Source organism: Belonocnema kinseyi, chromosome 3, assembly GCF_010883055.1.
Source record: "Belonocnema kinseyi isolate 2016_QV_RU_SX_M_011 chromosome 3, B_treatae_v1, whole genome shotgun sequence".
Lineage (NCBI taxonomy): Eukaryota > Metazoa > Arthropoda > Insecta > Hymenoptera > Cynipidae > Belonocnema > Belonocnema kinseyi.
Genome location: NC_046659.1, coordinates 153,107,818 through 153,133,665, shown reverse-complemented (window position 1 = coordinate 153,133,665; position 25,848 = coordinate 153,107,818). Strand labels below are relative to the sequence as shown.

Genomic DNA, 25,848 nt, shown 5'->3' with positions numbered 1-25,848 from the left:
CTCTCGACACAAGAGCGCACGCACACTGACCGTGACTCTCCCCCCACTCCCAAAAAATTTTCCCTCCCCCTCGATCCCCCCACCAAGGCGAAAAACTATGCCTCGTTTCGGCTTGACTCACCCTTATTGCGAGAGAAGCACGTGGAACAGGACCCCTCCGATTAAAGGGTCCGCAAAGTGCCGGGTACTGGACTGTCCAGGAAATACGCAGTCCAGGAAGTGCGGAGAGAAATATCTCTGTTGGTGGGCGGCTGCACTGGAAGCTCCTGATTCGGAACTTCAATGCCAGTCGAATGATACCACTTTCGGGTAAATCGCATGTTTCATGCCAATCGTGACTGACTCATTTGCCATTATAGAGAATGCAGGGATCGCAGTGTAATAGGAGCTCAAAAAAGGGGGAAGAGGAACATCTTTCCCGAAAAAGGGGAAAGATTAAACATTTTTCACATTTAAATTTCTTTGCACTAGCCCCTCCTTTTTTCCGAATACCAAACTAAAAATGATATTTAAATTCGAGCAGAATCAGTTGATATTTATAATTGAGAGGAGTTCCCGATTCATTTAATATTGCAAAAAGTCACCTTTTTGTAAATCGAATATTTAAACGCAATAATATTGTTCAGCATTCTTTAGAGAATAATAATTAAACATAAATTTTGCGTGCGAATGATTTTAACGGATCATGTAAGAAAACCCAGTAATTTGTTTACTAATTTAACATTTTTAAACAATTCCAATATGTTCAAACATTTGTTTTTTTTTAGGTAAGTCGTGAAAGAACGTATTTTTTAGACGTTACGAGCTTTATTTTAATGATAAAAATAAAATAATTTGTTTAAATAATTTTGCAATTATTTAAATAATATGCTTTTGTTCTTATATATACTTTACTTTTAACAAAACGATAGAAACACTTTATCTCATCAAATCTTTCAACAGATTTTAATATTTATCAGTACTAGTTTGTTTTCTAAGAAAACTCGTTAATGTTTAAACAATTTTATTTTGCTTAAATATTTTTTTTATTTTTTGAAAAATTGAAATCTTTTTATTTTACTGATTTTTCCACAGATTTAATTGGTATTAGTTATCTGCTTGTTTTTCAGGATGCTGTGCCAATCAAAAACACCTAAAATCAGTAAAATGAAAGAAATTTTTTTAAACAATTTCAATTGTTTCAACATTTAAGAGTATCCTTAGAAAAACAAGGTAGTACCTAGACATATTTAAATCTTTCGAAAAACGGCAACAACAAAAATATGATCATAACAACATTATTTAAGCAATTTACATTTGTTAAAATATTTTCGAGTATTTGTAGAAAACTAATTAGTACTTAAAAATATTAAAAATTATTTTATTATTGATTAAAAAACGTACAATGATTAGAAAATATTTCAATTCGCAACTTACTTGAATAAAAAACACACGTTGAAACAAATTGAAATTGTTCAACAATTGAAAATTAGTTAACAAATTAGTGGGTATTATTGAATAACTGATTAATGATTGATTATAAAAAAAAGTTTAATACGCGTTAATAAACCACAATATTACGTAAAAAGAATTGGTCAATTATGGGGTTTTCTTTGGTGACCGTTAGTGGCTGAAAATCAATCACCCTCCAAATCTATGATTGATTCCTATTCCTTTGTTATGCCCTTTTCATTGATCAAAAGCATTTTTTGATAAAAAAAAAGAAATTGAAATTAAAAAATTACGGTAAAAAATAAATTTCAATTTTTTTGAATTGGACCTGGTTCGCGAAATGCATACATGCTAACAAAGAGGAAGACCAAGCAATTTTTAAATCAAATTTTTAAAATTATACTCGATTCCGGAAAATAATTACGAAAGTTGCTAAGAACCAACTATAATTTTCAACGGCAATCACTGATGAATTTTGGAAGTAGAGAATATATTTCGAAATATTATTTTAATCAGAAGTTGGCATCTAAAGGTTGTAAATATAATCGGTTGACTGTAATAGTCAACTGTTCTTTTTAACTTTTTCACATCATTACCATTTCCAATTCTTAATTTTAAAACAAATTTACAGAAGATTGAAGAACAATTCACAATTTTTAGAAAATTAATATATACTAAGCAAATAATTAGTAACATTTGGCGTCAAACTGGCGCAAACAATTTGAATAGTTAGTAATTGTTTGCAAAAGAATTAAAGAAAATCGAAAGTTATTTAAGTTTTCTAAATTGACGTTGACTAAGTAGATAATAAATCGATTATGACATGCCTATACAATAATTTTTGTAATGACTATTTGCCACAAATGTTAGACAATACACTTTAGTATCTTATAGATAATGAAGCAATCTTAAAACCCTAATAAACATATATCGTTTAAAATTGTCTCAATTCCTCAGTATCAATTTTGATAAACTTAAAAAAAATCTTAATGCTCCCATAACCACTTATTTTTATACTTAATACCTTATTGTTACAAGTTAGATCTACCACCATTGCAATTTTAAGGATGTTCGCTACCTACAGCCCACTTCAAAATTGAGCGATTTTTAAAATGATTGATAAAATCGGCGAAAATAGACCCAATACTAATTGCTATGCATTTTAACACAAGTCAAATGGAGTTTTTTGGTTTAGCTTCCTTGACAAGTTCCATAACAATTCTGATTGGTTAAATTTTATTTCAAATCAAATAAGCAGTAATTAACATTGAATGTATTTTTTGCGATTTTATAAATCGTTATAAATGTTGGATGAATTTTTAGATTGTCTGTAGTTAGCACACCATTAAACCAGTTACTCTTTATGTTATATCAACAGGTTGTTTCTTCAACTGGTACCAATACCACTAATAATTACTGATACCGTAAGAAGAAAGAAATAACCACAATGAAATTTCCAATAATTAGTTATTACCCTAAAATTGTTAGTTCATCAAATGCAGACCGTATCTTATAAATAATGTATTGGTGCATTTGCAGCCATGCAAATTATAAAAACGATCATCTCATTTTTGGCAAATAGTAATTTCTAAAATAATCGATAGTTAGAAACGATTTCACAATTCAATTCCGCATCTCTTACACAAGTTATCGCACCAGAAACTCGTCTACTTCATTTTGAAAGAGATCATGTTAAAAGATGAAATGAAACACTCTCAGCACTACTGGGGTTATCTCCCCTCAAAAAAGAAACAAAAAAGCTTTCTTCCACTGAGCTAGAGGCACGAATCAAGCGTCCTATATCGAGTGGGAAAGCCAAATTCTTCGTAGAGTCAGCCAACTCTTATCTAATCGTTAGTTGACGATATGCTGCGAGAATTAATTTTGAGTGCATGGTTCTGCGTTTATTGAATGAACTCGACTATATTTTGATTCGTATACACCCTTGAGCTGAAATCATCTCATCAGGTTACGTAACGTACAAAGTAATGAGTAGATGCTATAATAAATTGAACGAGCAAAAAGGATGTTAGAAGACAATCTTGAAGAAAGAGCTTCAACGAACCCAAAAAATTTCGGATCAATGAATGAGGACCACTTCACTAGGAAGCACCCAAGATTTCCTTAAATTAAGCTAGCGAAAGATAAAAGCAGTAAAGAGGCAAATCTTTAAAAGAAAGATCTTCTTCAGAACCCCAAAAATGTTAGGATTTAGTCTAGGACAACCAAAAGGAATAAAATTATTTGTCCAGATATCCTTAAATATTTAAGAACAAAAGTAACCTTGACAAAACATTTAAAATCCTCGGATCGTTGAATAAAATTTCACACTAACATGTTCATATTCTAATCAACACTCAATAAACAAAATAAAGTATCGTTTATTAGGCGATGATAATCCACTAAATCCAATATCCAGAATGGACACTTTTGACACGTAACCTTGATGAACTGAATCACTTAATCCATCTAATTTGGTTGATATGTAGGTCTAATGTAAAAAAATCCTCTATCTTGAGGACCAGCCTCGCTTCCCAAGGCATCACATGACTATTAATAATAAGCCCAATGACAGCTGATTAGAAAACTTATTGACGCAAGTTCCTATACAAAATATCTCTAGGTTTCAAAAACCGGCTTGCTTCAGAATCTTTTCTGATCTAGTGACGATCAGCGCTCATTTGACGAAAGTTAGCCCTTTCCAATAGGAATAGAGAAGGTCTCTGCAACAAAAGTTGAGTCGGTTTTTCAGACGTCCCCTATGCCGAGTGAGGGGTTTGCCCTGGTATTCGAACGCCAACTAAAGATCCGGTTGATCCTTTGTTACCGGGAGGTACTCAATTATTCTTTTCAGCCCAATCAACCAAGTCCCCCAATTCGCTCCAATAAGGTTCGAACAACGTTCTCCATAGAATTTTTCAAAAAATTTCTATGTTCTTAGAAGACTTTCTTACGAACTTCTTTCTTGGCGAGTTTCTTACGTCATACTCTTAATTTAACGTATCCACCACACCGATAACTAATCATAATTTATTTTATTTTCGGCATCAAGGGTCCGAACAAGTGCCCTAATGACGTCACCCCTAATCCGTAACCAATTACGTGGCACAATTTCTCTCCGGGTTTTCCGTTACGTGGCACCAAACTGGAATAATCACCGAAATTTTAATTTAATTTCAAATGTTTTGCACCATATCTCCAGCCGCAAATTTGGCGAATTTATGTACGCGTCGCGACGATGACGCCAATGACGCCGCGGGTCCCGTTCGAAGATCAGTAAATAATATTCATAATAAAAAGAGAGAAAAAGAGAGAGGAAGAAGAGAGAGACAATGTTTTAAAAAGCAGGAGAGGGGTGGTAAAAAAGGTGGGAGGTAAAATACGCACTTGCAACAAGAGGGACAACACGGTGCTAAAAAATCAGGCGCGCTACCGGCGGCGTGCAGTATATTGGCTAGGATATCTAGCGAGAAAGCGCGGTGTGGGTACACTGATATTATTTTTATAATCGGTGCGTTGCGCGCCGGTCGTAAGCCGCGCCCAACTTTGCCCCCACCCGGGAATCCCCCACACCCGCGAACCAACACCCCCCACCAAAAAGAAGCCGATTAACCCTGGAGAGAACAGGGCGTCGGCGGGGGTAAACGTGGAAACCGTGCACGTCATCCTGAAGAACAAGGTTTGCGACATCTGGTGGACGCCGGTAGGAACCAGTAGAAACTGAGGGAATTCTCTCGAATCGCAGGGAGGGGGGAGCGCACCCCGCTGAGAGGGGGCGTTTAGTGGGGGTGGATGAGCGGGTGTGAGACGAGGAGAAACCGAGGCGCATGACACGTTGCCGCCAAAACTCGCCGCTACATCATCAATGAAAAGCACGCGTACCGGCGAACTATGCCGGCTCCACGTTGAAATTTACTCAATTTTTTTTCAATTTTTCTTGGGGGTGTGAGTAAGAATGTAAGAGGGTAGTTTTCCATTATTTTGGCGTTGTAGGCCAATTTGTTCTTTAAGGAAATTAAAATATTCTGAAATAAAAGTTTACAAAACTAGAAAAATTCAGAAATTTCAAATTCCTGAACAAAAAATCTCTTAGAACCTACTTAAAATTTTGTATAGATTAATAGCACTAAGATAAATATTTTTCGCAAAGCTTCGCGATGTAGAAAATAAAGTTAAATTTAGGAAAAATTGTCATTGGTAGAAAAATCATTTCTTTGAATCAAAGAGATTTCCTTGAATTCAAAGAAATTTCTTTGAGTGAAAGAAATTTATCTTTGACTGTAAGTTAATGAATATTTTTCTTTGATTCAAAGAAATTTTCTTTTTTTTCTTGTCTTTCCTTTTTCTATTTTATTTTAGTTTTTGAAGAAAAAAAACCAACATGTAAATTTAAAAGTTTACAGTTTTAAGCTGTTTTCTATTTCGAACTGCACGTACCTATATAAATTATAATATTATTCTAAGAAATACAAAATATTAAACAATTTTTTTCTCCCAGAATTTGAAAATTTTACTTTTAAAATTAAAGCAATAATACAATTTCTGTGATTTGCAATTCCTGAATTTTCGACAACTTTCACTTTTCGAATATTCTAATTTCCTTGATAAACATTTTCGGTAGTTTTATTTTATTTTTTCGGATATTTTCCATTTTGGTCATTATACTTTCAATATTTTTCAACATTAGGAACTTTTCTTTTTCGATCAAATGTATATCCGCTCGTTTAATACTCCTAGCGACAATTTTAGGAATCGTAATTGATAATAATGTACAAAATTGAAAGAAAAACAAAAATGTTTGAATCAGAAATCCCTCCTTTAAAATTAGTGTTGAAAATAAAAAATAAGTTGTCATTGTTAAGAAAAAAATGGTAACTTAGCGTATTGCTTTTTGTTTTCCTTTCGTGTACGTGAATTAAAAACACAATTAACACTGAACATGTAATGCGCGAAAAAAGTAAGGTGACATCAAGCGTAATTTCTCCAGAGAAAACCCATTTTCAATATTTTTTTAGACATGTCTTGCCTGCTTGATATTTAGGTATAAAAACAGAAATTTTAATATCAAACAGTATATGTTTCTTTTTATGTAAAATATTTTTTTTTAGTAACAAAGATATTTCCAACTACCTAATACACTCCCGACTCAAAGTTTGGCAGATATTTTTCAAAATTTTGAAATGCCTTTTATATCTTTAAAAAAATGTCGAAAAAAAATATATTGTCTTAAAACTTTTGCAAATCTGTGTTGAATTATCCCTATTTGGATAATTTTTGATCATTCTGTAGCAAAATATCTATTAAAAAATAGTGTTCTTTGCCACATTATTAAATGACTAAGATCTCCGAAATTGTTAAACTTTTTTTCAAGTCTTTAAGTGTCCTTTTAAAGGACAAATTTTGCACTTTGTATTGAAAATGGCAACAAAACTAGAAAAATTCAGAAATTTCAAATTCCTGAACAAAAAATCTCTAGAACCTACTTAAAATTTTGCATAGATTATTAGCACTAAGATAAATATTTTTTGCAAAGCTTCGCGATGTAGAAAATCAAGTTAAATTTAGGAAAAATTTTCATTGGTATGAAAATCATTTCTTTGAATCAAAGAGATTTCCTTCAATTCAAAGAAATTTCTTTGAGTGAAAGAAATTTATCTTTGACCGTAAGTGGCTTGTACATCTGGAAAGGGTAGAAAAATGTCAGAATTAATAATTTAGAGAATTTTTGAACTTGTGAAGTAAAATAACACATCGCACTTACAATTTTCAACTTATCAGGGCACGTAAAATATTGTTGCAGTCGCCAAAGAATGTAGATTTCGGAAATAATATTTCCAAATTGATCACCCAAAAACTAAACACTTTTGGCGTTCCTTAATTTATTCCTCATTAGTACAAGAGACCCCCCTGCTGGCAAGGGTCGGCGACAACGTCTGGCGATCCCTCACCTGCACGGGGGGAAGTTGGGTAGAGGGGGTAGAGCAACCAGGTAGACGGCGATCAAATAGACTTCGCCCCTCTGAAATGATGGAAACCAATTAACAAAGACTTTATCCAACCTACTAGAATACGAGAATCTACCTACAATTCTCTAAGAAAAATCAAACACGAAGAGGAGATTTCCGAGATTTCAGCGGCTAGCCTTCAAGATTTTAAGAGTTGATAAACTGTTGGGACTATTCACTATTGAAGCTTCAGGGCTTTGTAAATCAAATCTTGGAACCTACATCTGAACCCATCCAAAGAAATAAAATTTCCTCTTTAAAATTGTACTTGGGTTCGATGAGCAAAAGTGGTTAGCCAGGTTGGCCATACCTGCTCTGTCTAGAGTCTAGACTCTGGCGAACGAACAAAATTAAAAGTACCTGAAGATCCAGGAATTAAGAATCCTCCAACTGAAATAAATAAATATTGTAATTTATTTTAAAGGATTTTCTTTAAACTGGATGGCTGGAAAACAAATCTTTCGAAATTCTCTGATTTTTCTCTCGCTAATTTTTCATTTTCCCTGACCATTAATATTTATACTTAAAGACCAAGATTCTAATCTTATAAAATTTTTAATATTGAATCTTCCATAAATGAAATAAAAGAAACTGTACATTTTTTTTATTTTTATTTTCAGGGCTTCTACAGCCTAATTGACTGTAAAGAAGGCGAAAAAGTGATTTATTTGAATCCAACAATGTACTAAAAGTGGCAAATGCGCATTGCTAATGTGACTAATGTTTTTTTTTTTTTTAATTTAAAAGAATTAGATTCATAGAAGTTAAAAACAATTCAAGTTAAACTCAAAAGAATTATATTGAATTTAAACATTTTTAAATCCAAAAAATTACATTCATTTCAGTAGGAATTTAAAAGAAATGAAATGATTTCGATGAAACTAATAAAAACTGAAGATGAATTATAAACAATTTCAAGTGAATTGATAAGAATGCAAAAATATAAAAAAATGTATTGAATTCAGTATGTATCAAATCAGTTTAGAATAATTAAACTGAATTCAAAAGAATTTGATGAAGTGGCCAGAAGTGCAAGGTGCGTTTAAAAGACTTCAGGATGAAAAAAAATCCATTGAAATGAGTACATTTAGAAGAAGTCAGTGAATTAAAAATAAATCATGGGAAATCTGAAGAATTCAAAAGAATTGAAAGGAACGCAGGATAAATTAATAAGAATTCAGGATGAATTCCAAATGAATTTAAATCAATTGCAAAAAATAATTGAAAATTTCGTCAAATCTTTGAAACCTTACAAAATCCGTTACTAATTGTGAATAAATTGTTTGAAATCCCTTCAAATATTACAATATTGGTAAAATTCTATTAAATATCGGAAAATTGATTTTAATACCTTCAGAGATTTTTTAACCGCTTAAAATCGTTGAAATCTTTGGAAATTCCTTTTAAAACATTTAATCTCTTGAAAATGCATTGGAATTTTTAAAAATACATTAAAATACTATTTTAAATACTGTCAAAGCCTATTAAATTACTGAAATTATTTTTTTTTATTTTAAAATTTGTTAAGATACCGTAAAATATTCCAAATCTGTCGAAATTACTTCAAATTACTAAAATGAAATGAAAATTCCCTGGAATTTTTTCAATTATCCTTAAATAGTTCAAAGTCTTTAAAATCCCTTGGAATTTTTAAAAACACCTTAAAATATTTCAAATCCTTTGAAAGATATCATTAGCTAACTTCTTGAAGTTTTTCCAACCTTTTTGCAAATCCTTGAAATTATTTAAAATACCCTAAACTGTCTAAAATTTTTGGAAATACCTTGAAATATTTGAAATCCTTTAATTCTGGTGAACAAAAACGTTGAAATTTATTAAAATATTTTTAAATCGCGTGAAATTACATTACATTACAATAAAATTCTAAATTATCATATTACTCCTGTAAAATCGTTCCATAGCTTTTGAAATTATGGGAAATTCTTCAAAGCTTTATGAAATTTTTTGAAATTCTTAAAAAATAATTTAAATCCTTGAAATCTTAAAAAATTTCAAATCTCGAGAAAAATACTTAAAATATTATTAAATATTTCTATTATTTTTAAATGGCTGGAAATATTTTGATATCCTTTGAAACATTTTAAAGTTTTTAAAAACTCTTTGAAAGTTTTAACAATACCCTAAAAAATGTGTAATCCTTTGGAATGCCTTAAAATTATTAAAATCTATTGAAAACTCCTTGGAATCTTTTTAAAAATATTTACTTAATTCCTTAAATCGCTTGAGATTTTTTTAAGTTCTTTGGAATCTGATAAAATACCATAAAATATTTCAAACCTTTTCAAATCCCTTGAAATTTTTGGAAGCTCATAAAAATTTCTAGTTTTTCTTTAAATACGCTAAAATTTTAAAAATATTTTTAAATCCTTTGAAACTGTTGCTACTCTTGAACATACCTTGGAACTTTTAAAAATACCCTAAAATATTTAACATCCTTTGGAATCACTTAAAATGATTTAAATATATGAAAAATACCTTGAGATATTTCAAATCTTTCAAAAATTCTCTTCAAATCATTGAAATTAATTTGAAAATTCTTTGGAATCTTCTAAAATATCTCAAAATATTTCAGATCCACTGAAATCACTTGAAATTTTTTTAATCTATGAAATTCTACGTCACATAATCTTATATTTCCTGAAATCCTGGAAAATTTACTAAAATACCTAGAGAGAATTTTAAATTCCTTGAAATCGTAAAAATCCTTGCTTAATCCCTTGACATTTTTTTTAATCTCTTGGAAATGTTTTAGAGTGTTTTAAAATACCCTAAAATATTTTAAAAACCTCTAAAATCCATTCAAATCATTTAAATCAATAACAAAATCACTGGAATCTTTGAAACTACACTAAAATATTTCAAATAATTTTAAATCTATTGGAATCACTTACAAATTTTAAAAGCTCTTGAAAATTCATTGCAAATTTTTTAAATATCCTAAAATATTTCAAATTCATTGAAATCTTTGGAGATCCCTTGAAACTTTTTAAAAATCCAGCAAAGATTTTTTAAAAATGCTCTAAAATATTTTCAGACAAATAATTTTTTGTGAACAAGACAAAATCTGCTTCAAACCTAATTCTAAACCGGAATGCCACTATCCAGTATTAACCAATTACGCCACCGAGGCTTCAGCAAATTTTTTCTTAATTTATCCTAAACAAAAGTGATTAAAAAGCGACCTGTGAAAAAAGTGACTAAAAGTCACTTTGTGGGAGCCCTGATTATTCCTGACAGTTACTTAAACGTTAAAGTACTTCTTAAAAGAATTCCTTAAATTTTGCAATTTTTGTCAAAATCCCTGACTTTGTCCTGATTTCAAGGTTTTCCCTGATCCTCGCGACCACCCTGTTAACATAAATAAATTAGATTTAAAATATGATATGGTCTTGACTCTTGACATGTCTTATGAGGATCAAGTTGTAGAAATAATTTATGAATAGAAGGAGTGAATTATTGGCCTGATGAATACGACCTCCCCTTAAGTTGGTTTGAGCTTTGAGTGTTCAGTGATTTCAGCAGTTTAGCACTCAGGCTTCATTTTGGCTCGCCTTTTCGTTATGGTTATTACTTCCTCATGGCCTGGAACCTGGACTCTGGAGTCAACTTACACGTGTAGATTGTAGAATGTAGGTCCCGAAAGTCGAACGGAAATCGATTTTCAGGGAATAGAAATAAATAAAACGTCAACTTTGAAATTCATATAAAAACAGCAACACCCACTTGAAAACTATTAAGACATACGAGTTTTTGCCCTTTTTATGAGCCGTGAGAAAGTTCCCTGAAGTCCTCTTAAAGTAAAAATACGATAAAACTACGAGAATAATTTAGCTTTAGCCTTAGTCTAGTCTAGTCTAGTCTGCTATTCTTTATGTTTATGTGGTCCAGAAGAGTCCCGTGACTAATTTTCCGGGAAAGAATACTAAAGGTGTCTAAAGATGCGTCAGTTTTAAATTCAGTTTCAGATTTCAAATATTGTTAATTTTTGTGATGAAACCAGCGTGGCCGTTCTAATAAAAAAAACTTTCCGGGCATTTCCCGGGGTTTTTCCGGTTCTCGAACATTTTTCACGGCCAATTAAATTAATTAAAGCACACAAAGTGGAACTTTTGAATTATAAACCTTTAAAACTGAAATTTAAAAATTCATCAATTCAACATTTTTGTTTTCAAATTCTCAATAAATTACACGTATAAAATGAAAGCTACTAACAATGTTCAAATGAACAATTAAAAATTAAATGCACAAAAATATAAATCCACGTTATCATTTGCAATGCTCTAAATTGAAGAATCAATAAACTATTCTTAAATTAGAAGTTTAATTATTTTCATTTTAAACAGATTACAAATTCTTAAAATGCTTCAAAATTTTATTTTCAAATCTTGAAACGTTTATATTTTGTTTTACATTTAAAAAAATTTTAAATTATGAGTATTTGATAACTTTGTAAATCTTTATAAATCTTTTTAAATATTCTCTTAAAATTAATTTTTCAAAATAAAAAATAATTTTTAATTTTGCTATAAAATGTTTTTTTTTTATTCTTATGAAGCCTTTCAGAGTTCTTAAAGAACTTCTAAATTTTGTGTTAGAAATCTGTCTAAATCTATATTTGGTTTTAAATCAGGATATGGATTATTGGCACCGAAGTTTTGGTAAAAGCAGCAGGATTTTGTTGGTACATGTTGACATTTCGTTTAAATTATTTAAAATTATTTCAAATTTTTAATTAATTTTGAAATTTTTCAAAGCTTCTAAATATGCTGGATTGTTATTTGTGCGATAAAATTCAACAATTTGACTAATAATTTAACTAACAATTTGACAATAAAACGATTACCCAAAATGGAAATCGAAATTTTCAGTTAAAGAAATTAATTTGCAACCAAACTGATAAATTTTCAACTAAAATTATGAATCTTAAACTTAAATAGTTGAATTTTATATCAAAAAGATTAATTTTCTCCACAAGAGGCAAATTTGTTACAAATTACATAAATTCTAAACAAATGCTTTTATTTCTAAATAAAAGTATCAATTTTCAACCAAATAGTTGAATTTTCATCCAGAAAAGACTCAGTTTTAACGAAAAATAGAATAGTAAAATTTACTGATAAAAATCTAATTCTTAAAAAAAGAAAAATAGACTTTTAGTGAAATAGTCCAATTTTTTACTTTCTATTTTTTTTATTTATTTCTATTTTCTTTATTTTTATTTTATTTTTCTTCTTTCTATTTTGAACAAAGTAGTTACATTTTCAAAAAGAGATGAATTTTCATTTAAAATTATAAATCTTCAACTAAAAAAATTATTTTCAACAAAATAGTTTAACTTTCAAATTGTGACAAATTCTGACTTGGAACTGGGATTCTTTAAATTCCTTGCCTCTAAATCCAAATAATAATTCGTTAAAAAAGTCTTGTTCCATGTCAAAAAATCCCTGTTCAAAGTTAAATTACATATATTTCTGTACGGAAACTCCCTGCCCTAAAATAGAAACGATGACCATTTTATCAAATTCACTGTTCCAAGTCAGGCTAAATTAGGAGTAAGAGAATAAAACGTGATAAATCTATATTTTGAAAAAAAATTGAGAAAATGTTTCGCATGCATTCCAATTGGAAACGGTTCAGACGGCCCTGACTCTTTCCGTTCCGATTCCCCCGAATTTAGTCCAAGGCTATTTGAAAGCTACCCCCAAAACTGGACTGAAAGCGAGAGTTTGGTGTAACCACTTTTTTTTAATTGAACAAAATTATTAAAATAATGAAAACTTGAATTTTACTGCGATCAGAAGTAAATTCCAGGTTATTTAATAAAATCCCCGGTGATTTCCCGGTTTCCCGGTCAAGTCGCCACCCTGTAAGAAAAGAAGACAAGTCAGGGTAGCCGGTAGAAGGTTCCTTTGTCTGAAGGTATACTTGTCGTTAACGCGTGTATCAGACAAGGCACTACCGCGTGACGATCAACTAATATTGCTGAATGACCAATCAATTATCTCCTCGGCGGAGCGGAAAGCGCGATGCAGATAGGAGAGGAGCAGTCACTGTCGTTCTTCTGGACGCACGGGTGCAGATTTTAGGTTTGCTACTCGGGTATAAAATTGCAGTAGAAACCTTTACTTCCTGTTCACTGCCTCTTGACCTCAGTCCTCACCTCCTCCCATTCCCACCCTCCTTGCCGCTGTCTCCATATCTTCACACTATCGCTGATGGCCTAAACCCTAAACTCTAAAGTCTCTAAACTGTAAAGCTCTAAACTTTGTCAAGAGTACCTTGCTCATCGTGTCTAGTGTCTGCTGCACAGCTACAGGGGTTGGGTTGGGTTGGGGACAAAAAGAAAAGACAAAAATAAAGGAAATTTGGCTTCTCGCCGGAAATCGGCCGTTTGAGGATCACCGCTGCGTACGTGTGCTTTATTGAAGCATAACACTCTGACGGTCTAAACCTAAACACTCTTAAAGTCTAAACTCTAATAGGAAGAGGACCACCCCAGGGGGTTTTCTTGCATACACGAGAAATAATAAAAATAAAAATTTCAACCTCTTGTATTGACAGGGGTCTCTTGTTGAGTGTTAAGAGTGTCGAAATGTATTTCATGGTTCATCTTCATAGTGCGAATGGAGTTGAAAAACCGAGAAACAGGGTAGTTTTTCACGATAAAGGAGAAATTTGGGAAAGATTAAAAATTAATTTTTAGATGTAAAAAGAAGAAATTATTTGTATTTACAAGGAATTTTATATTTTTAAATAATTTTAAACGCTTTTTCATTAGGAATTGAATATAGTTAAGGTAAAAAAAAAATTTAAGAAATTTAAATTAGACCAAAATCCAAATTAAAAATCCCATTTAATGTCGTAGTAGTTGTCGTGCCAAAAGTCAGATATCCGAAAAAATAGTATTTCTATGATTTTGAGAATCAAAATATTATAACTGATTTGATTTCAAATAAAAAACAATATTTTGTATAAAAAATGTTACAATTCACAAAAAAAAACTTAATATTAACCATGTTTTTTGCAATTGAATTTTTTCTGACCGTCGCTTCTTACCAATTTTTGAAAAATGATTGCATTTTAATAAATTACGGCTGATTTTTTCTGGAAAAACATTCTCTACAACTCTACCGTTTTCGATTTTAAAAATAACTAAATAATCTCAAAACATAATTATTTGCGTAAAAAATGTTTTTTCACAAAAGAAAAATGTTTTACAAAAATTGTTCTAAAGATTTCAGTTATAGAAAAATTTACTTTTGAAATTGGAAACAGTATAGTTGCAGAGAATGTTTTCCCGGAAAAAATAAGCGACTTTTAGAAAAAATTCAATTGCAAAAAACATGGTTAAAACTATTTTTTTTTTGTGAATTAAAAAAATTTTCATTAAAAATAATGTTTTTAATTTGAAATGACATCAGTTATAATATTTTGTTCCTTAAAATCATAGAACTACTTTTTTTATCTATCTGACTTTTGGCACTAGTTACGAGCTGACAAATTTTAATTAAATCTAATAAGTTCTCCTCTGAGAACCATTGGATAACTATTAATTTAAAAAAATATATATATATATATATTTTTTTTTTCTAGTAGCGACACATTTTCGAAAAAATCTAATTTTTTCATCATTTTTGTTTTTTTGATTGAAATTTTTATTTATTGTATTATTATTTTAGTTGGAAATTGAAGAAAATTCAATTGTTCTATATTTAATTATCAATTTTCTTTAATTTTCAACAGATAAAAACAGTTGAATTTTCTCTTCTTGAAAATTCAATGAACAATTTTCTTCAATTTCCAGCATTTGAAAATGCAATTTTCAACAGTTAGAAATTGAAGAAAATGAAGAATTTAGTAAATGGAAATTCCAATACAGAAAAAATTCCGATAAATGTTGAGTTCAAAACATTTAACTTCAAAACTTTTACATTTTATTTTAGAAAATTATTAAATTCTAAGCAATTCTCATTAATATTAATATAAAAATTCTTGAAAGTCTGAAATTATTATAATAATATTTGAAGGATTATACACAAAACTTTTGCACATACAATAGATTTCATTAAAAAGTTTCAATTTCAAAAAGTTTTAAAACCTTCTAAAAGATTAGAAGATTTTGAAAGTTTCGCAAAGATTAAACAATTTTCTACAATATTTTAAAAGATTTACATATAGATTTCATAAAAGCTTCAATTTCAAATTTTAAAAGATTTAATAAATATTTCAAGCAAAAGATATATCAATCATTAAAAAAAGATTATAAAAATATAGGTAAATGGGATTTTTTTTACTGACTACGATAACATGGCATCCCACGAATAATTTACAGATTAAGATGAAACATGAAAATAATCGGTATAAAATTTTATAGAATTATAAAATTATTTTATAAAATTATGGAATAATAAAATAATAAATATAAAATTTTATTGTAACTCATAATTAAACTTTATGTATAAACATTAAAAGTAATATACTTTGTAAAATGCGTGTAAATAAACTAAGACTGAATATATTCATTTTTACTTAAAATTTTCGTGGGTTGCCATATTAACATAAACAATAAAAAATTTCATTTTCCTGGAACTTTCATTTAAACTTGATTCAGCCACACCGTGGCTCGTTATTATTTTTTTTTAGTAAAAAAATCAATTCGTATGAATTCAAAAAAAAAAAAATCGTCTTAAAGTACTAAAATAATTGTTAAGACTTCAAAATTCCATAACTTTTCCAGGTTTTCCATGTCTTATAGCAACCGCTGTTTTTCATCTCAGTATATTTTTATCGCAGACCTCAGAGTTTTAAAATAAAGGGTTAAAATTTGTTGGTTCGAATCTAGCATCTAAATTAACGGTTTTTGTTTGGAAGGTCCGGGTGAACCGTAACAGTTGAGGTAGGTTGCAAGGGCGTCTGGGTATTTTCAAGGTTAATTAATAGTCGCTAAAACTACTGTCGGTCAATGGAGCGTGTACTCTAAAAATTAGTGGGCAAGAGGGTAAACGATTTCCGGGACGAAATAAAAATTAATGAGTTTCAGTCCGTGAGCCAAGATACTTTTTCGGTTCTTAGAACCATCGCCGGCGAATGCAACCAGTTTGTTGCAACCTCAAAGTTAAATCATCAAGACAATTTGAGACAAAACAAATATTTCTTGATAGGTTTGGGTGTCTTAATATTTATATTAATCGAACACTGCAAACTGCATTTATTTAACTTTGTAAATACTTTACTATTAAATCAATTTTTCAATCAACAATTTCTTTAACTTAAATAGACGTTATTACATTTTTTGACTAAGAGAAACGAGGTACAACAATGGTTCCAAGAATTTTTAACAAAATTAAAATTTTAAAAATTTTAAATAAAATTTTGCTATTTAAAAAAAAACTGATTTTTTATCAAACTTTGATATTTTTTGACATAATTTAGTTATTCTTAATTTTTGTTGACAAAATTTGTAGATTAAATCAACTCTCCTGGGATGGAGGGGCAGGATGTACGTAGTCAAAATCATTTCTCACGTAAGAGATTTTCACGTCTTTACAAAACTAAAAAACAAAACTTTAACAGTTTGGTAGAAAATTGAAATATTTAGTCAAAAAATGAACTGGTTTGTTGAAAATTCATTTTTTACTTCAAGACTCATTACTTTAGTTAAAAATTCAATTCTTAGGTTAAAAAGTTGAACTATTTTGTTGCAAATTCTTTTTTTCTTAATTTACTTTGTTGAAAATTCATCGTTTTTGGTAGAAATTTATTCTTTTTGATTAAAAGATCAACTATTATAACATTTTTCATTGAAAATAAAAGTTTATGATTGAGATTCATTTTATTAAATGGAAATTTAAATATTCCATTTTTGATAGAAAGATCTTTTTTTAGAAAAACTTTAACTTTTTGGTTGTAAATTTATATATTTTGTTAAAAATTACTCTTGTTTAGTAGAAAATTAAACTTCTGGGTCTAAATTTAAGTACTTGGTTGAAAATGAAACTGTTCTTGTTTAATAATAATATTTTATTTGAAATATCTGTTCCATTTTTGGTTGAAAAACCATCTTTTTAGGTTGAAAATTGAACAATTTTGTTCGAAATTCGACTGATTGGCTGAAACAAACTTTTTTGTTGAAAATTCAAATTTACAAATTGAAAATTAAAACTTGTTGCTAAAAATTCGCTTCTTGGGCTGGAGAATACAACAATTCAATAGAAAATTCAACTATTTGGTAGAAAATTCATCAACTATTATTGCATTATTGCATTTTTGGTAAAAATTTCAAATTTTTAGTTAAAAAATTTACTATTTGGTTGAAAATGTGTTTAATTCATTCAAAATTAGTATTTTTTAGTAGAAAATAAACCTTTTCAGTCGAAGACTCAACTATATTGATTTAAAATTTATTTATTTGTTTGAAAATTCGTATTTTTCAGTAGTAAAATTAATCTTTTTGATTAAAAACTCTACTATTTCTTTCAAAGTTCATCTATTTTCGTAAAAAATCCTCGATTTTGGTATACAAAATTGTTCTTCCCGGTTGAAAATTTAACTGCTTGGTTTATACTTTATGTATTTTGTTCAAAATTATTTTTTTATTGTAGAAAATAAATTTTGTTCGTTAAAAAATGCAACTGTTTGGTAAAAAATTAAACTATTTTGATTTCAAAATAAATATATTTCTTAATTATAAAAAAACACACATTACGTTTTTCGTTGAAAATTCATCTTTTTAGGTGAAAAATTAATTTTGTTGTTAAAAATCAACTTCTTTAACTGACCTTTGAACAATTTTTTTGAAAATTCGACCGTTTGGTTCAAAATGAATAATTTAATAAAAACTTCATCTACTTGGTTGAAAATTCAATTGTTTTGTAGAAAATGATATCTTTTTTCTTAAAAACGATTTTTTTTTGCAATAAAAATATAACTATTGTATTTGTGGTTAAAAACAATTTTTTTAGTTTCAAAATTGAACTCTGGTTAAAAATTTATGTAACTTATTGAAAAATCCTTTTTTCTTTTACAGAAAATCAATTCTCGAGGTTGAAAATTCAACTGTCTGGTGCAAAGTTGATACATTCTGTTGAGAATTCCCCTTTTTGATAGAAAATTACTGTTTCTTATACTGTTTTGTAGAAAAAATGTTTTTCTTTATTGAATGAATAATCTTTCTTAGTTAAAAATTCAACTCCTGTTGAAAATTCGTTCTTTTATTTCAAAATTCAGTATCTTTCGGTAGAGAAATTTAATCTATTTTGATGAAAAATGCACCTGTTTTTTTATTTACTCTATTTTGGTCGATGATTTTACTATTTTGTTGAAAATTCGTCTTTTCTGGTTCAATTCAACTATTTCTGATTTAAAATGAAAATTTTTCCTTGGTTAAAAAATATTACATTCTTTCGTAAGATTTTATCTTTATTCATTGCAGCTTAAACTACTTTGTTAATTCATAAAAAAAAAATACGCAAAACAGGGAGATAGGGGGGGGGGGGTAAACTTAGCAACCCTAATAAATGAGGTACGTGATTCGAAGTCATCAGAATAGCTTTTTACTTTAATAAAAAGAAAAATCGCGTCAAACAATAGTAATAATAATAACGCGAGTAGCACCTGTGTTTGTTTTCTAGTTTACTGAAAAAGTTGGGAAATTCAAGATTGAAGATTCAAGATTCGAGTTGAGAAACAACGACGAAGAACTGAGATTGGGGTGGTAAAGGATGAGGGTTGATTGCGAGGAAATGTATGTTGGCCAGGATTTTGTCCCGGGCAGAGAAACCGGAGGAACGAACAGTACGAGTAGATAGGACATTTGGCAGAAAGAAGAGGGAGCGATATAATCCAGGCCAGGGCAGGGCAGAAGCATAACGCAACCCGGCCCGGTTGGGGGTGAAAAGGGGGCCAAGGGCGACAGAGGGTGGCATGAGAGGGAAAGTGAGAAAGTTGTAGAATGTCGAGACAAGTGAAGGGGAGAATTTGAGGCAGAGATTGTGTGTGTGTGTGTGTGTGTGTGTGTGTGGGTGTGCGTGAGAGAGTGTGTGTGTGAGTGAGTGAGAGGGGGGGGGAGAGAGAGAGCAGGAGAGGGTAGGCGAAAAAGGTGGAGGTGCGTAAGACCGGGAGAGCTCGAGGAATCAATAGTAGCCACGCGCTCTCGTGGGTTCTTCGCATCAACCAATAATAAGGGATGAAACACAATTCAGGTTCAAGGTTTCCAGTTTCCAAGACACAAAACGAGAACAAGCGGATCCTTGACAATTCCCAAAATTTCATTTCTTGGAATTTATTTAGGGAGGTGGGTAAGTTTAGGATCCGACTGTTTCTTATGAATTAACTAAGTGGTTTAAATTTCAACCAAGTAGTTACATTTTAAACCGAAAAAGATTAATCCTCAATTAAAACAGATTCGTTTTCAACCAAGCAGATGTATTCTTCACAAATAAAATATCAAATTTCTACCAAAAGAGATCAATCTTTAAATTAGAAAAAAACGAATTTTCAACAGGAGTTGAATTTTCAATAAGCAAAGATTTTTTTAGACATTTAAGGGGAAAAATTCATTCTAAATATATATATTTTTTAAAATCATTTCCAACAAAAGAATTGATTCTAACAAACAGGACGAATTTTCAACAAAATAAATCAATTATTAAACAAATAGTTGAATTTCTAACCAAAAAATGTAATAGTTGACATTCAAGCAATAAAAGTGCTAATTTTAAATCAGAAACAGATGAATTTAATAAAAAAGACGATTTTTCAACTAAATTTAAACCACGAAGATTAGTTTTCTACAAAACAAGGGAGTTGCGTTTTTAAACAAAAACAAAAAATTAAATTGCTACGAAAGTGGATGAATTTTCAATAGAAAAGATTTTTTAGTCAATAAGGGAAAAAGTTAAATTTTTAACAAAATAATTGAATTTTTCAACCAAAAAGATGAATTTTCAACAAAGAAGATTAATTTTCAACCAATCTGAAGAATTTTGTACAAAAAACATAAATTGTTAACCAAATAGTCGAATTTTCAACCAAAATATTAATTTTCTATTTAAAAAAAAATCGAATTTTCATCTGAACAGTTGAATTTTTGAACAAAATGACACATTTAAAAAAATGGAATAGTTAACTTTTTGTTTAAAAAAATTTATTAAAAAAAAAACGAATATTCTATAAAATAGTTGAATTGTCTACCAAATAGGTGCAATTTTGAGCCAAAAATACAATAATAAAGACAATAAAATTATCAAACAAAAAATTAATTTAAAAAAAATTTTTGATGGTTGATATTAACTAAAAAAGACGAATTTTCAAAAAAATATATGAGTTTTCAATGAAATAGTTAAATCATAAACTAAAAACGATATATTTCCCACCAAATCGTTGAATTTTCAACTAAAAGACATACATTTTTAACAACAACAAATATTTTAAGAAAAGAGTTTAACTTTTAACCAATCACTTGAATGTTCAAACAAACGATACATTTTCAACCAAATAGATTAATTTTAAAGCAAGGAATAATTTTTTAACAAACAAGACAAATTTGTACCCAATTAAATGAATTTTGAACAATACAATTTAGTGAAATTTTCAACCTAGAAAATAAATTTTCAACTAAAATTATGCACCTTCAACTAAAATTATGAATCTTCAACAGTTGCCTTTTTAACCATAAAAGATTAAATGTCTACAAAGAGATAAATTATTAAATTTTTAACTATAAAGGATGACTTTTTAAAACAAATTTAAATTGTCGAAAAAATAATTCAATTTTGAACTAAGAATATAGAGTAGTTTAAAAAAACATTAGAGTTAATTTTTAATAGTTCTAAAATTTTAGATAAGAAAACTGGAAATTTTTCTTGGAGAATAAAATTAATTGTCCATTGGACATTCTAAAATACGCCCTGAGATAGAATAATAAAATAATCATAAAAAAATAATAATATATAAAATAATGGAAAAATACACCATATTATAGAAAACATGTTCATGGAATAAAAGTATTTTTATTTATTATTTGAATACTTATCCAATTTTGAATTGCTTCGATTCGAGAATTTCATAATTAGGGGATTTTCCTGTGTTAAAAATTTTACAATATCGAATAATTTATTATTTTATAGTGAAAACAGAATTAGTACAAACTTCTAAAACTTTTAAATATCTTTTAAATTGACTCGAATTCGTTCTGAAATCTGATAAAATCCTGTAAAGTGAAAAATTCTTCAAAATTTTCTAGATTCTTTTTCGATATATATATATATATAAAACCTTCAAACATTTTTTTTAAATTTCTCAAGAATCGTAGGAATATTATATTTATGTAAATTGATGAACAAACTGATAATATTTTCCTAAAATATAATTTAGACTCGATCTTGAGTGTTCAATAACTTGTAACAAATAAATATATCAGTTATTCGCAATTTTTATTTTGTATTAAAAATCATTTTTCCTGGTACACCGAAAAACTACATGCACGCTTTTTATGAGCCAGTTTATTTCAAATTGTGTTTATTTATTAATTTTGTTTAGAAGGCGAAATAGAATAAGTTCTGAGTTAACATTCGAACTTACATAATGCGTAGAGCCGACGCTTATTGACTGAAGCCCTATTGAATTCCGTTCGGCTTTATTCGAGGCTTTATTTTCCGTTAAGTCTACTTAAACAAGCACTAAAAATACTTTCCTAAAATTTAGAAAAGATAAATTTTCGAATAAAATAAAACAGCATAAAATTATTCGTCAATGCTTATATATACACACATTTCTAAACTACTCTATAAAAATAATTACATGCACAAAGAATATATATTTTTCATTGCAAAACTGAACGAATGGATTTATGTAATTCAAAACTAAATTTGACAAATATAAATCCTTTACAGTTCTGTAACTAAATGAAGCACATTTGTCAATAAAAAACACACAAATCACAAAAAATAGCACTTCACAGAAAATAGAAGAAGCAAAATAAAAACGAGGATGCAGTGATATTATATGATGTGATTAAAAAAATGATAAAACACTAATCTGTCCAAAAAATTTACATACACTCCAGGTCCCATAGAAGCCGGTCCGGTTTTTTAATTCCTAGAACTGCTGGGCCACGCGATTACTCGGACGCGACGCCCTGCGCGAGTCCTTAGTCTAGATTATTGCGTAATATTATGCATTCCAATTGGAATCAGTTCAGGCGGCCCTGGCTGTTTAGTGCGAGAAAACCTCCGAAACTTTTATTATATGGGACTTGAAGTGCACCTTAATTTTTTTAGATACCTAAAAGACTCGAAAAAGATTAAAAAATAATTTTTTTTTAATGAGAATTGATGAGTGTGGACTTAGGAAGAGGGAATAGGATTAAGTTATTTAGATTGCGAGTGGTTATGATGGTGAGGATGAATATGCGAATGATAACGAATTTGGAGGGAATTAAGCGGGAACTCACCTCCATCCATTGCCGACCTGGTCGACCGGAGATACTGGTAGGGCGTCGCCGCTACCCCTGTAAGCAGGAAAACACATTTTTGTAGGATAGGTTACAAGGAAAGGAAACGGAACTTTTTCTAGGATTATTATTATTATTATTATTATACAAACACATACAATTAAATTATTATATATTTATTTCTAAAGTTAATTGTGTTAGTATTCTTATTAGTTTATTAAATAAATGAAGGAATATTTAACGTAAGAAATATTATTTAAAGAAATGGAATATCAAATATATATTATTTTTACTAGTGAATAAGTTTTCAGTACACCGTAAAAAAAAATCTATTGAATTTTACATCTCTGGTGGATGTAAATAAAAGGACCATGTAAATAATAATCCACCTAGCGATAAATTTTAGAATTGAATCTGTTGTGATATTCCAATTCGGCCGATAATTTTACACACGAAAATGTAAAATTCATTATGTGAAAGAATAAAATAAAATTTATTTGGGCGACAGGTATCGAACACTCGAAGCTCAAACTTCGTATGAAATTTCATGGAGATTAAAGAAACATAAGCCGGACACGTTACCACTTACCTAAAACACATAAGATACTATCGGTATTTTATTGATGTTTAAATATCCCGTAACAAAGATATGAAATCTACGTTTTGAATAACCACATTTTTTCCGTTCTAATAGCAGAAAATGTAAACAGCAAAATAGGAATAGCTCGGATTCGGTCTATTTTTGTGTGAAAGCTGTCAAAAAGTTGAACATAGCTGTCAATTTCCTCGCGTTAAAAATAAAAATGCTCCAAAATTGAAGGATGAAGGCATCGATAAACAACGTAAACGAGAGACGCTTTCGTATTCACATATTATTTGATTAATTATTCTAAATTTTCAATTAATTATAAATCAAAAATCTTACAGTTTCCGCCAGGGTAAAATTAAATATTTTTGGTAAAATAAATCTCGATGTAATTTTCCATCACAGAAAAGTGATTTTACCGACGCATGGTATTTTTACACGCTGCGACTGAATCTTCCCTTCTGAATGTAAATTTCGTACGACGGAATGTGTAATTTTATTTTTATCGAGTGTTTAATATTACACTACTGTTCGAGGGTCCTTTTATTTACATCGTAATTTTCCGAAACTTTGTAATTTTACACAAATCTTTTTTTACAGTGTATGGCCAGTAAAACTGTATTTTCAAAAGTTCCTGAATTATCCCTGATTTTTTCCTGAACAATTATTTATTTCCCAATGACATTATTATTCAAAAAGCAGAATTGTGGACTAAATAAGTAAATTTTCTATCTACAAAGATGAATTTTTAACCTAATAGTAGAATTTTCAAAAAAAAAAAAAAAAAAGATTATGTTTCATCTAATAACAGTTGAATTTTCAACACAAAAAGGTTGAAATTTCAACATAAAGATTAATTCCCAACTGAAAACAGAATATAGTTGATATCTACAAAAATAAATGAAAAAACTAATTTTTGGAAAAAAGTTAAATTTTTAACAAACAAATATGATTTTAACAACAAAATATATGAAATTTCAACCAAACAATTCAATTTTATGGCAAATCGTTTTATTTTAACCCAAATTGTCCTGGAAATTTCTATTTACAAAGATGAATTTTCAACCAAATAGTTGAATTTATAAAATTTGAAGTTCAACCAAAAACATTTGAATTTTAAATAAAAAGATTAATTATCAACAAAAAATATAATAGTTAATATTTGAATAAAAAAATTTTTTTAAAAATGTACTTAAATTTTTAACCAAAAAGTTGAATGTCGAACAAAATAATTAAATTTTCAAAAAAAAAAAAACAAAAAAAAATTTTGAACATAAAAAGATTAATTTTATAACAAAAATGACGAATTTTGAAAAAAATATTAAAATTTTTCGCTAAAAAAGATAAATTTTCAATTAAAAATGAAAAAGTTAATATGTCAGTAAGAAAATTAATTTTGAAAAAAAATTTTCTTTCAACAAACTAGTCAAATTGTCAACCAAATAGATAAATTTGAACTAAACTGATGAATTTTCTTTCAAAAAAAGTTCTTTTGGTCGAATTAAAAAAAAATAATGATTAAAGTTCTACCAAAACCTTTGAATTTTCAACGCCGGAAGATTAATTTTCAAACAAAAATATAATAATTGATATTTCAACAACATTTTTATTTAACAAAACAATTAAATTCTCAACAAAATAGTCGGGTTTTTAACCAAATAGTTTAATTTTCGGCCTATAAAGATACATGTTATACGAAAAAAGATGAATTTTCAAGCAAATAGTAGAATTTTTAACTAAAAAAGATCAATTTTTAACCAAATAATTAGATTTTCAACCAAATATTAAAATTTTTAACAAAATAATTAAACTTTCAACAAAAAAGTTAAATTTTTAACCAAATAGTGGAATTAAAAAATGAATTATCAACCACAAAGACCAATTTTCGACCAAGAAGATTAATTTTCTACCAAAACAAATTTTTCAACAAAATATGTATAAATTATTAAACAAAAAGCTTAATTTTTAACTTAAAAAAAGATACATTTTTATCTGCATAAGGAAAATGAATTTTTAACAAAGTAGTTTAACTTTGAATCGTAAAAGACCAATTTCAAACCAAAAAGTCGAATTTTCCACATAAAAATTTGAAATTTTCAACTCGAAAATAATAATTTTCTATCAAAACGACGATTTTTTAATAAAATAGTTTAACAAAAATAAATGTTTGCAAAGTTGTTCAACTTTCAACGTAGAATTTAAATTTCCCAATCAAAAGAAATAAATTTCAATTAAAACGGTAGATTTTCGATAAAAGATTAACTCTCAGTTAAAAAAGTTAATTTTCACAACAAAAAAGGAATTTACTACCAAAATATAAATTACCAAGTGTACTGACAAGAATATTATATTAG

The 25,848-nt window shown here is 28.8% G+C and overlaps 1 protein-coding gene across 2 annotated transcripts in view; it reads right to left on the bottom strand.

The window, feature by feature from the left end:
* LOC117168911 (insulin-like growth factor 2 mRNA-binding protein 1) overlaps positions 1-25,848 on the bottom strand; it is a 176,068-nt gene that overhangs the window by 86,594 nt on the left and 63,626 nt on the right. For both annotated transcript variants that reach the window (XM_033354855.1, XM_033354856.1), the window contains exon 3: positions 22,909-22,965. In XM_033354855.1, coding sequence (XP_033210746.1) covers positions 22,909-22,965 — 57 coding nt within the window. The remainder of the gene's footprint in view (positions 1-22,908; positions 22,966-25,848) is intronic.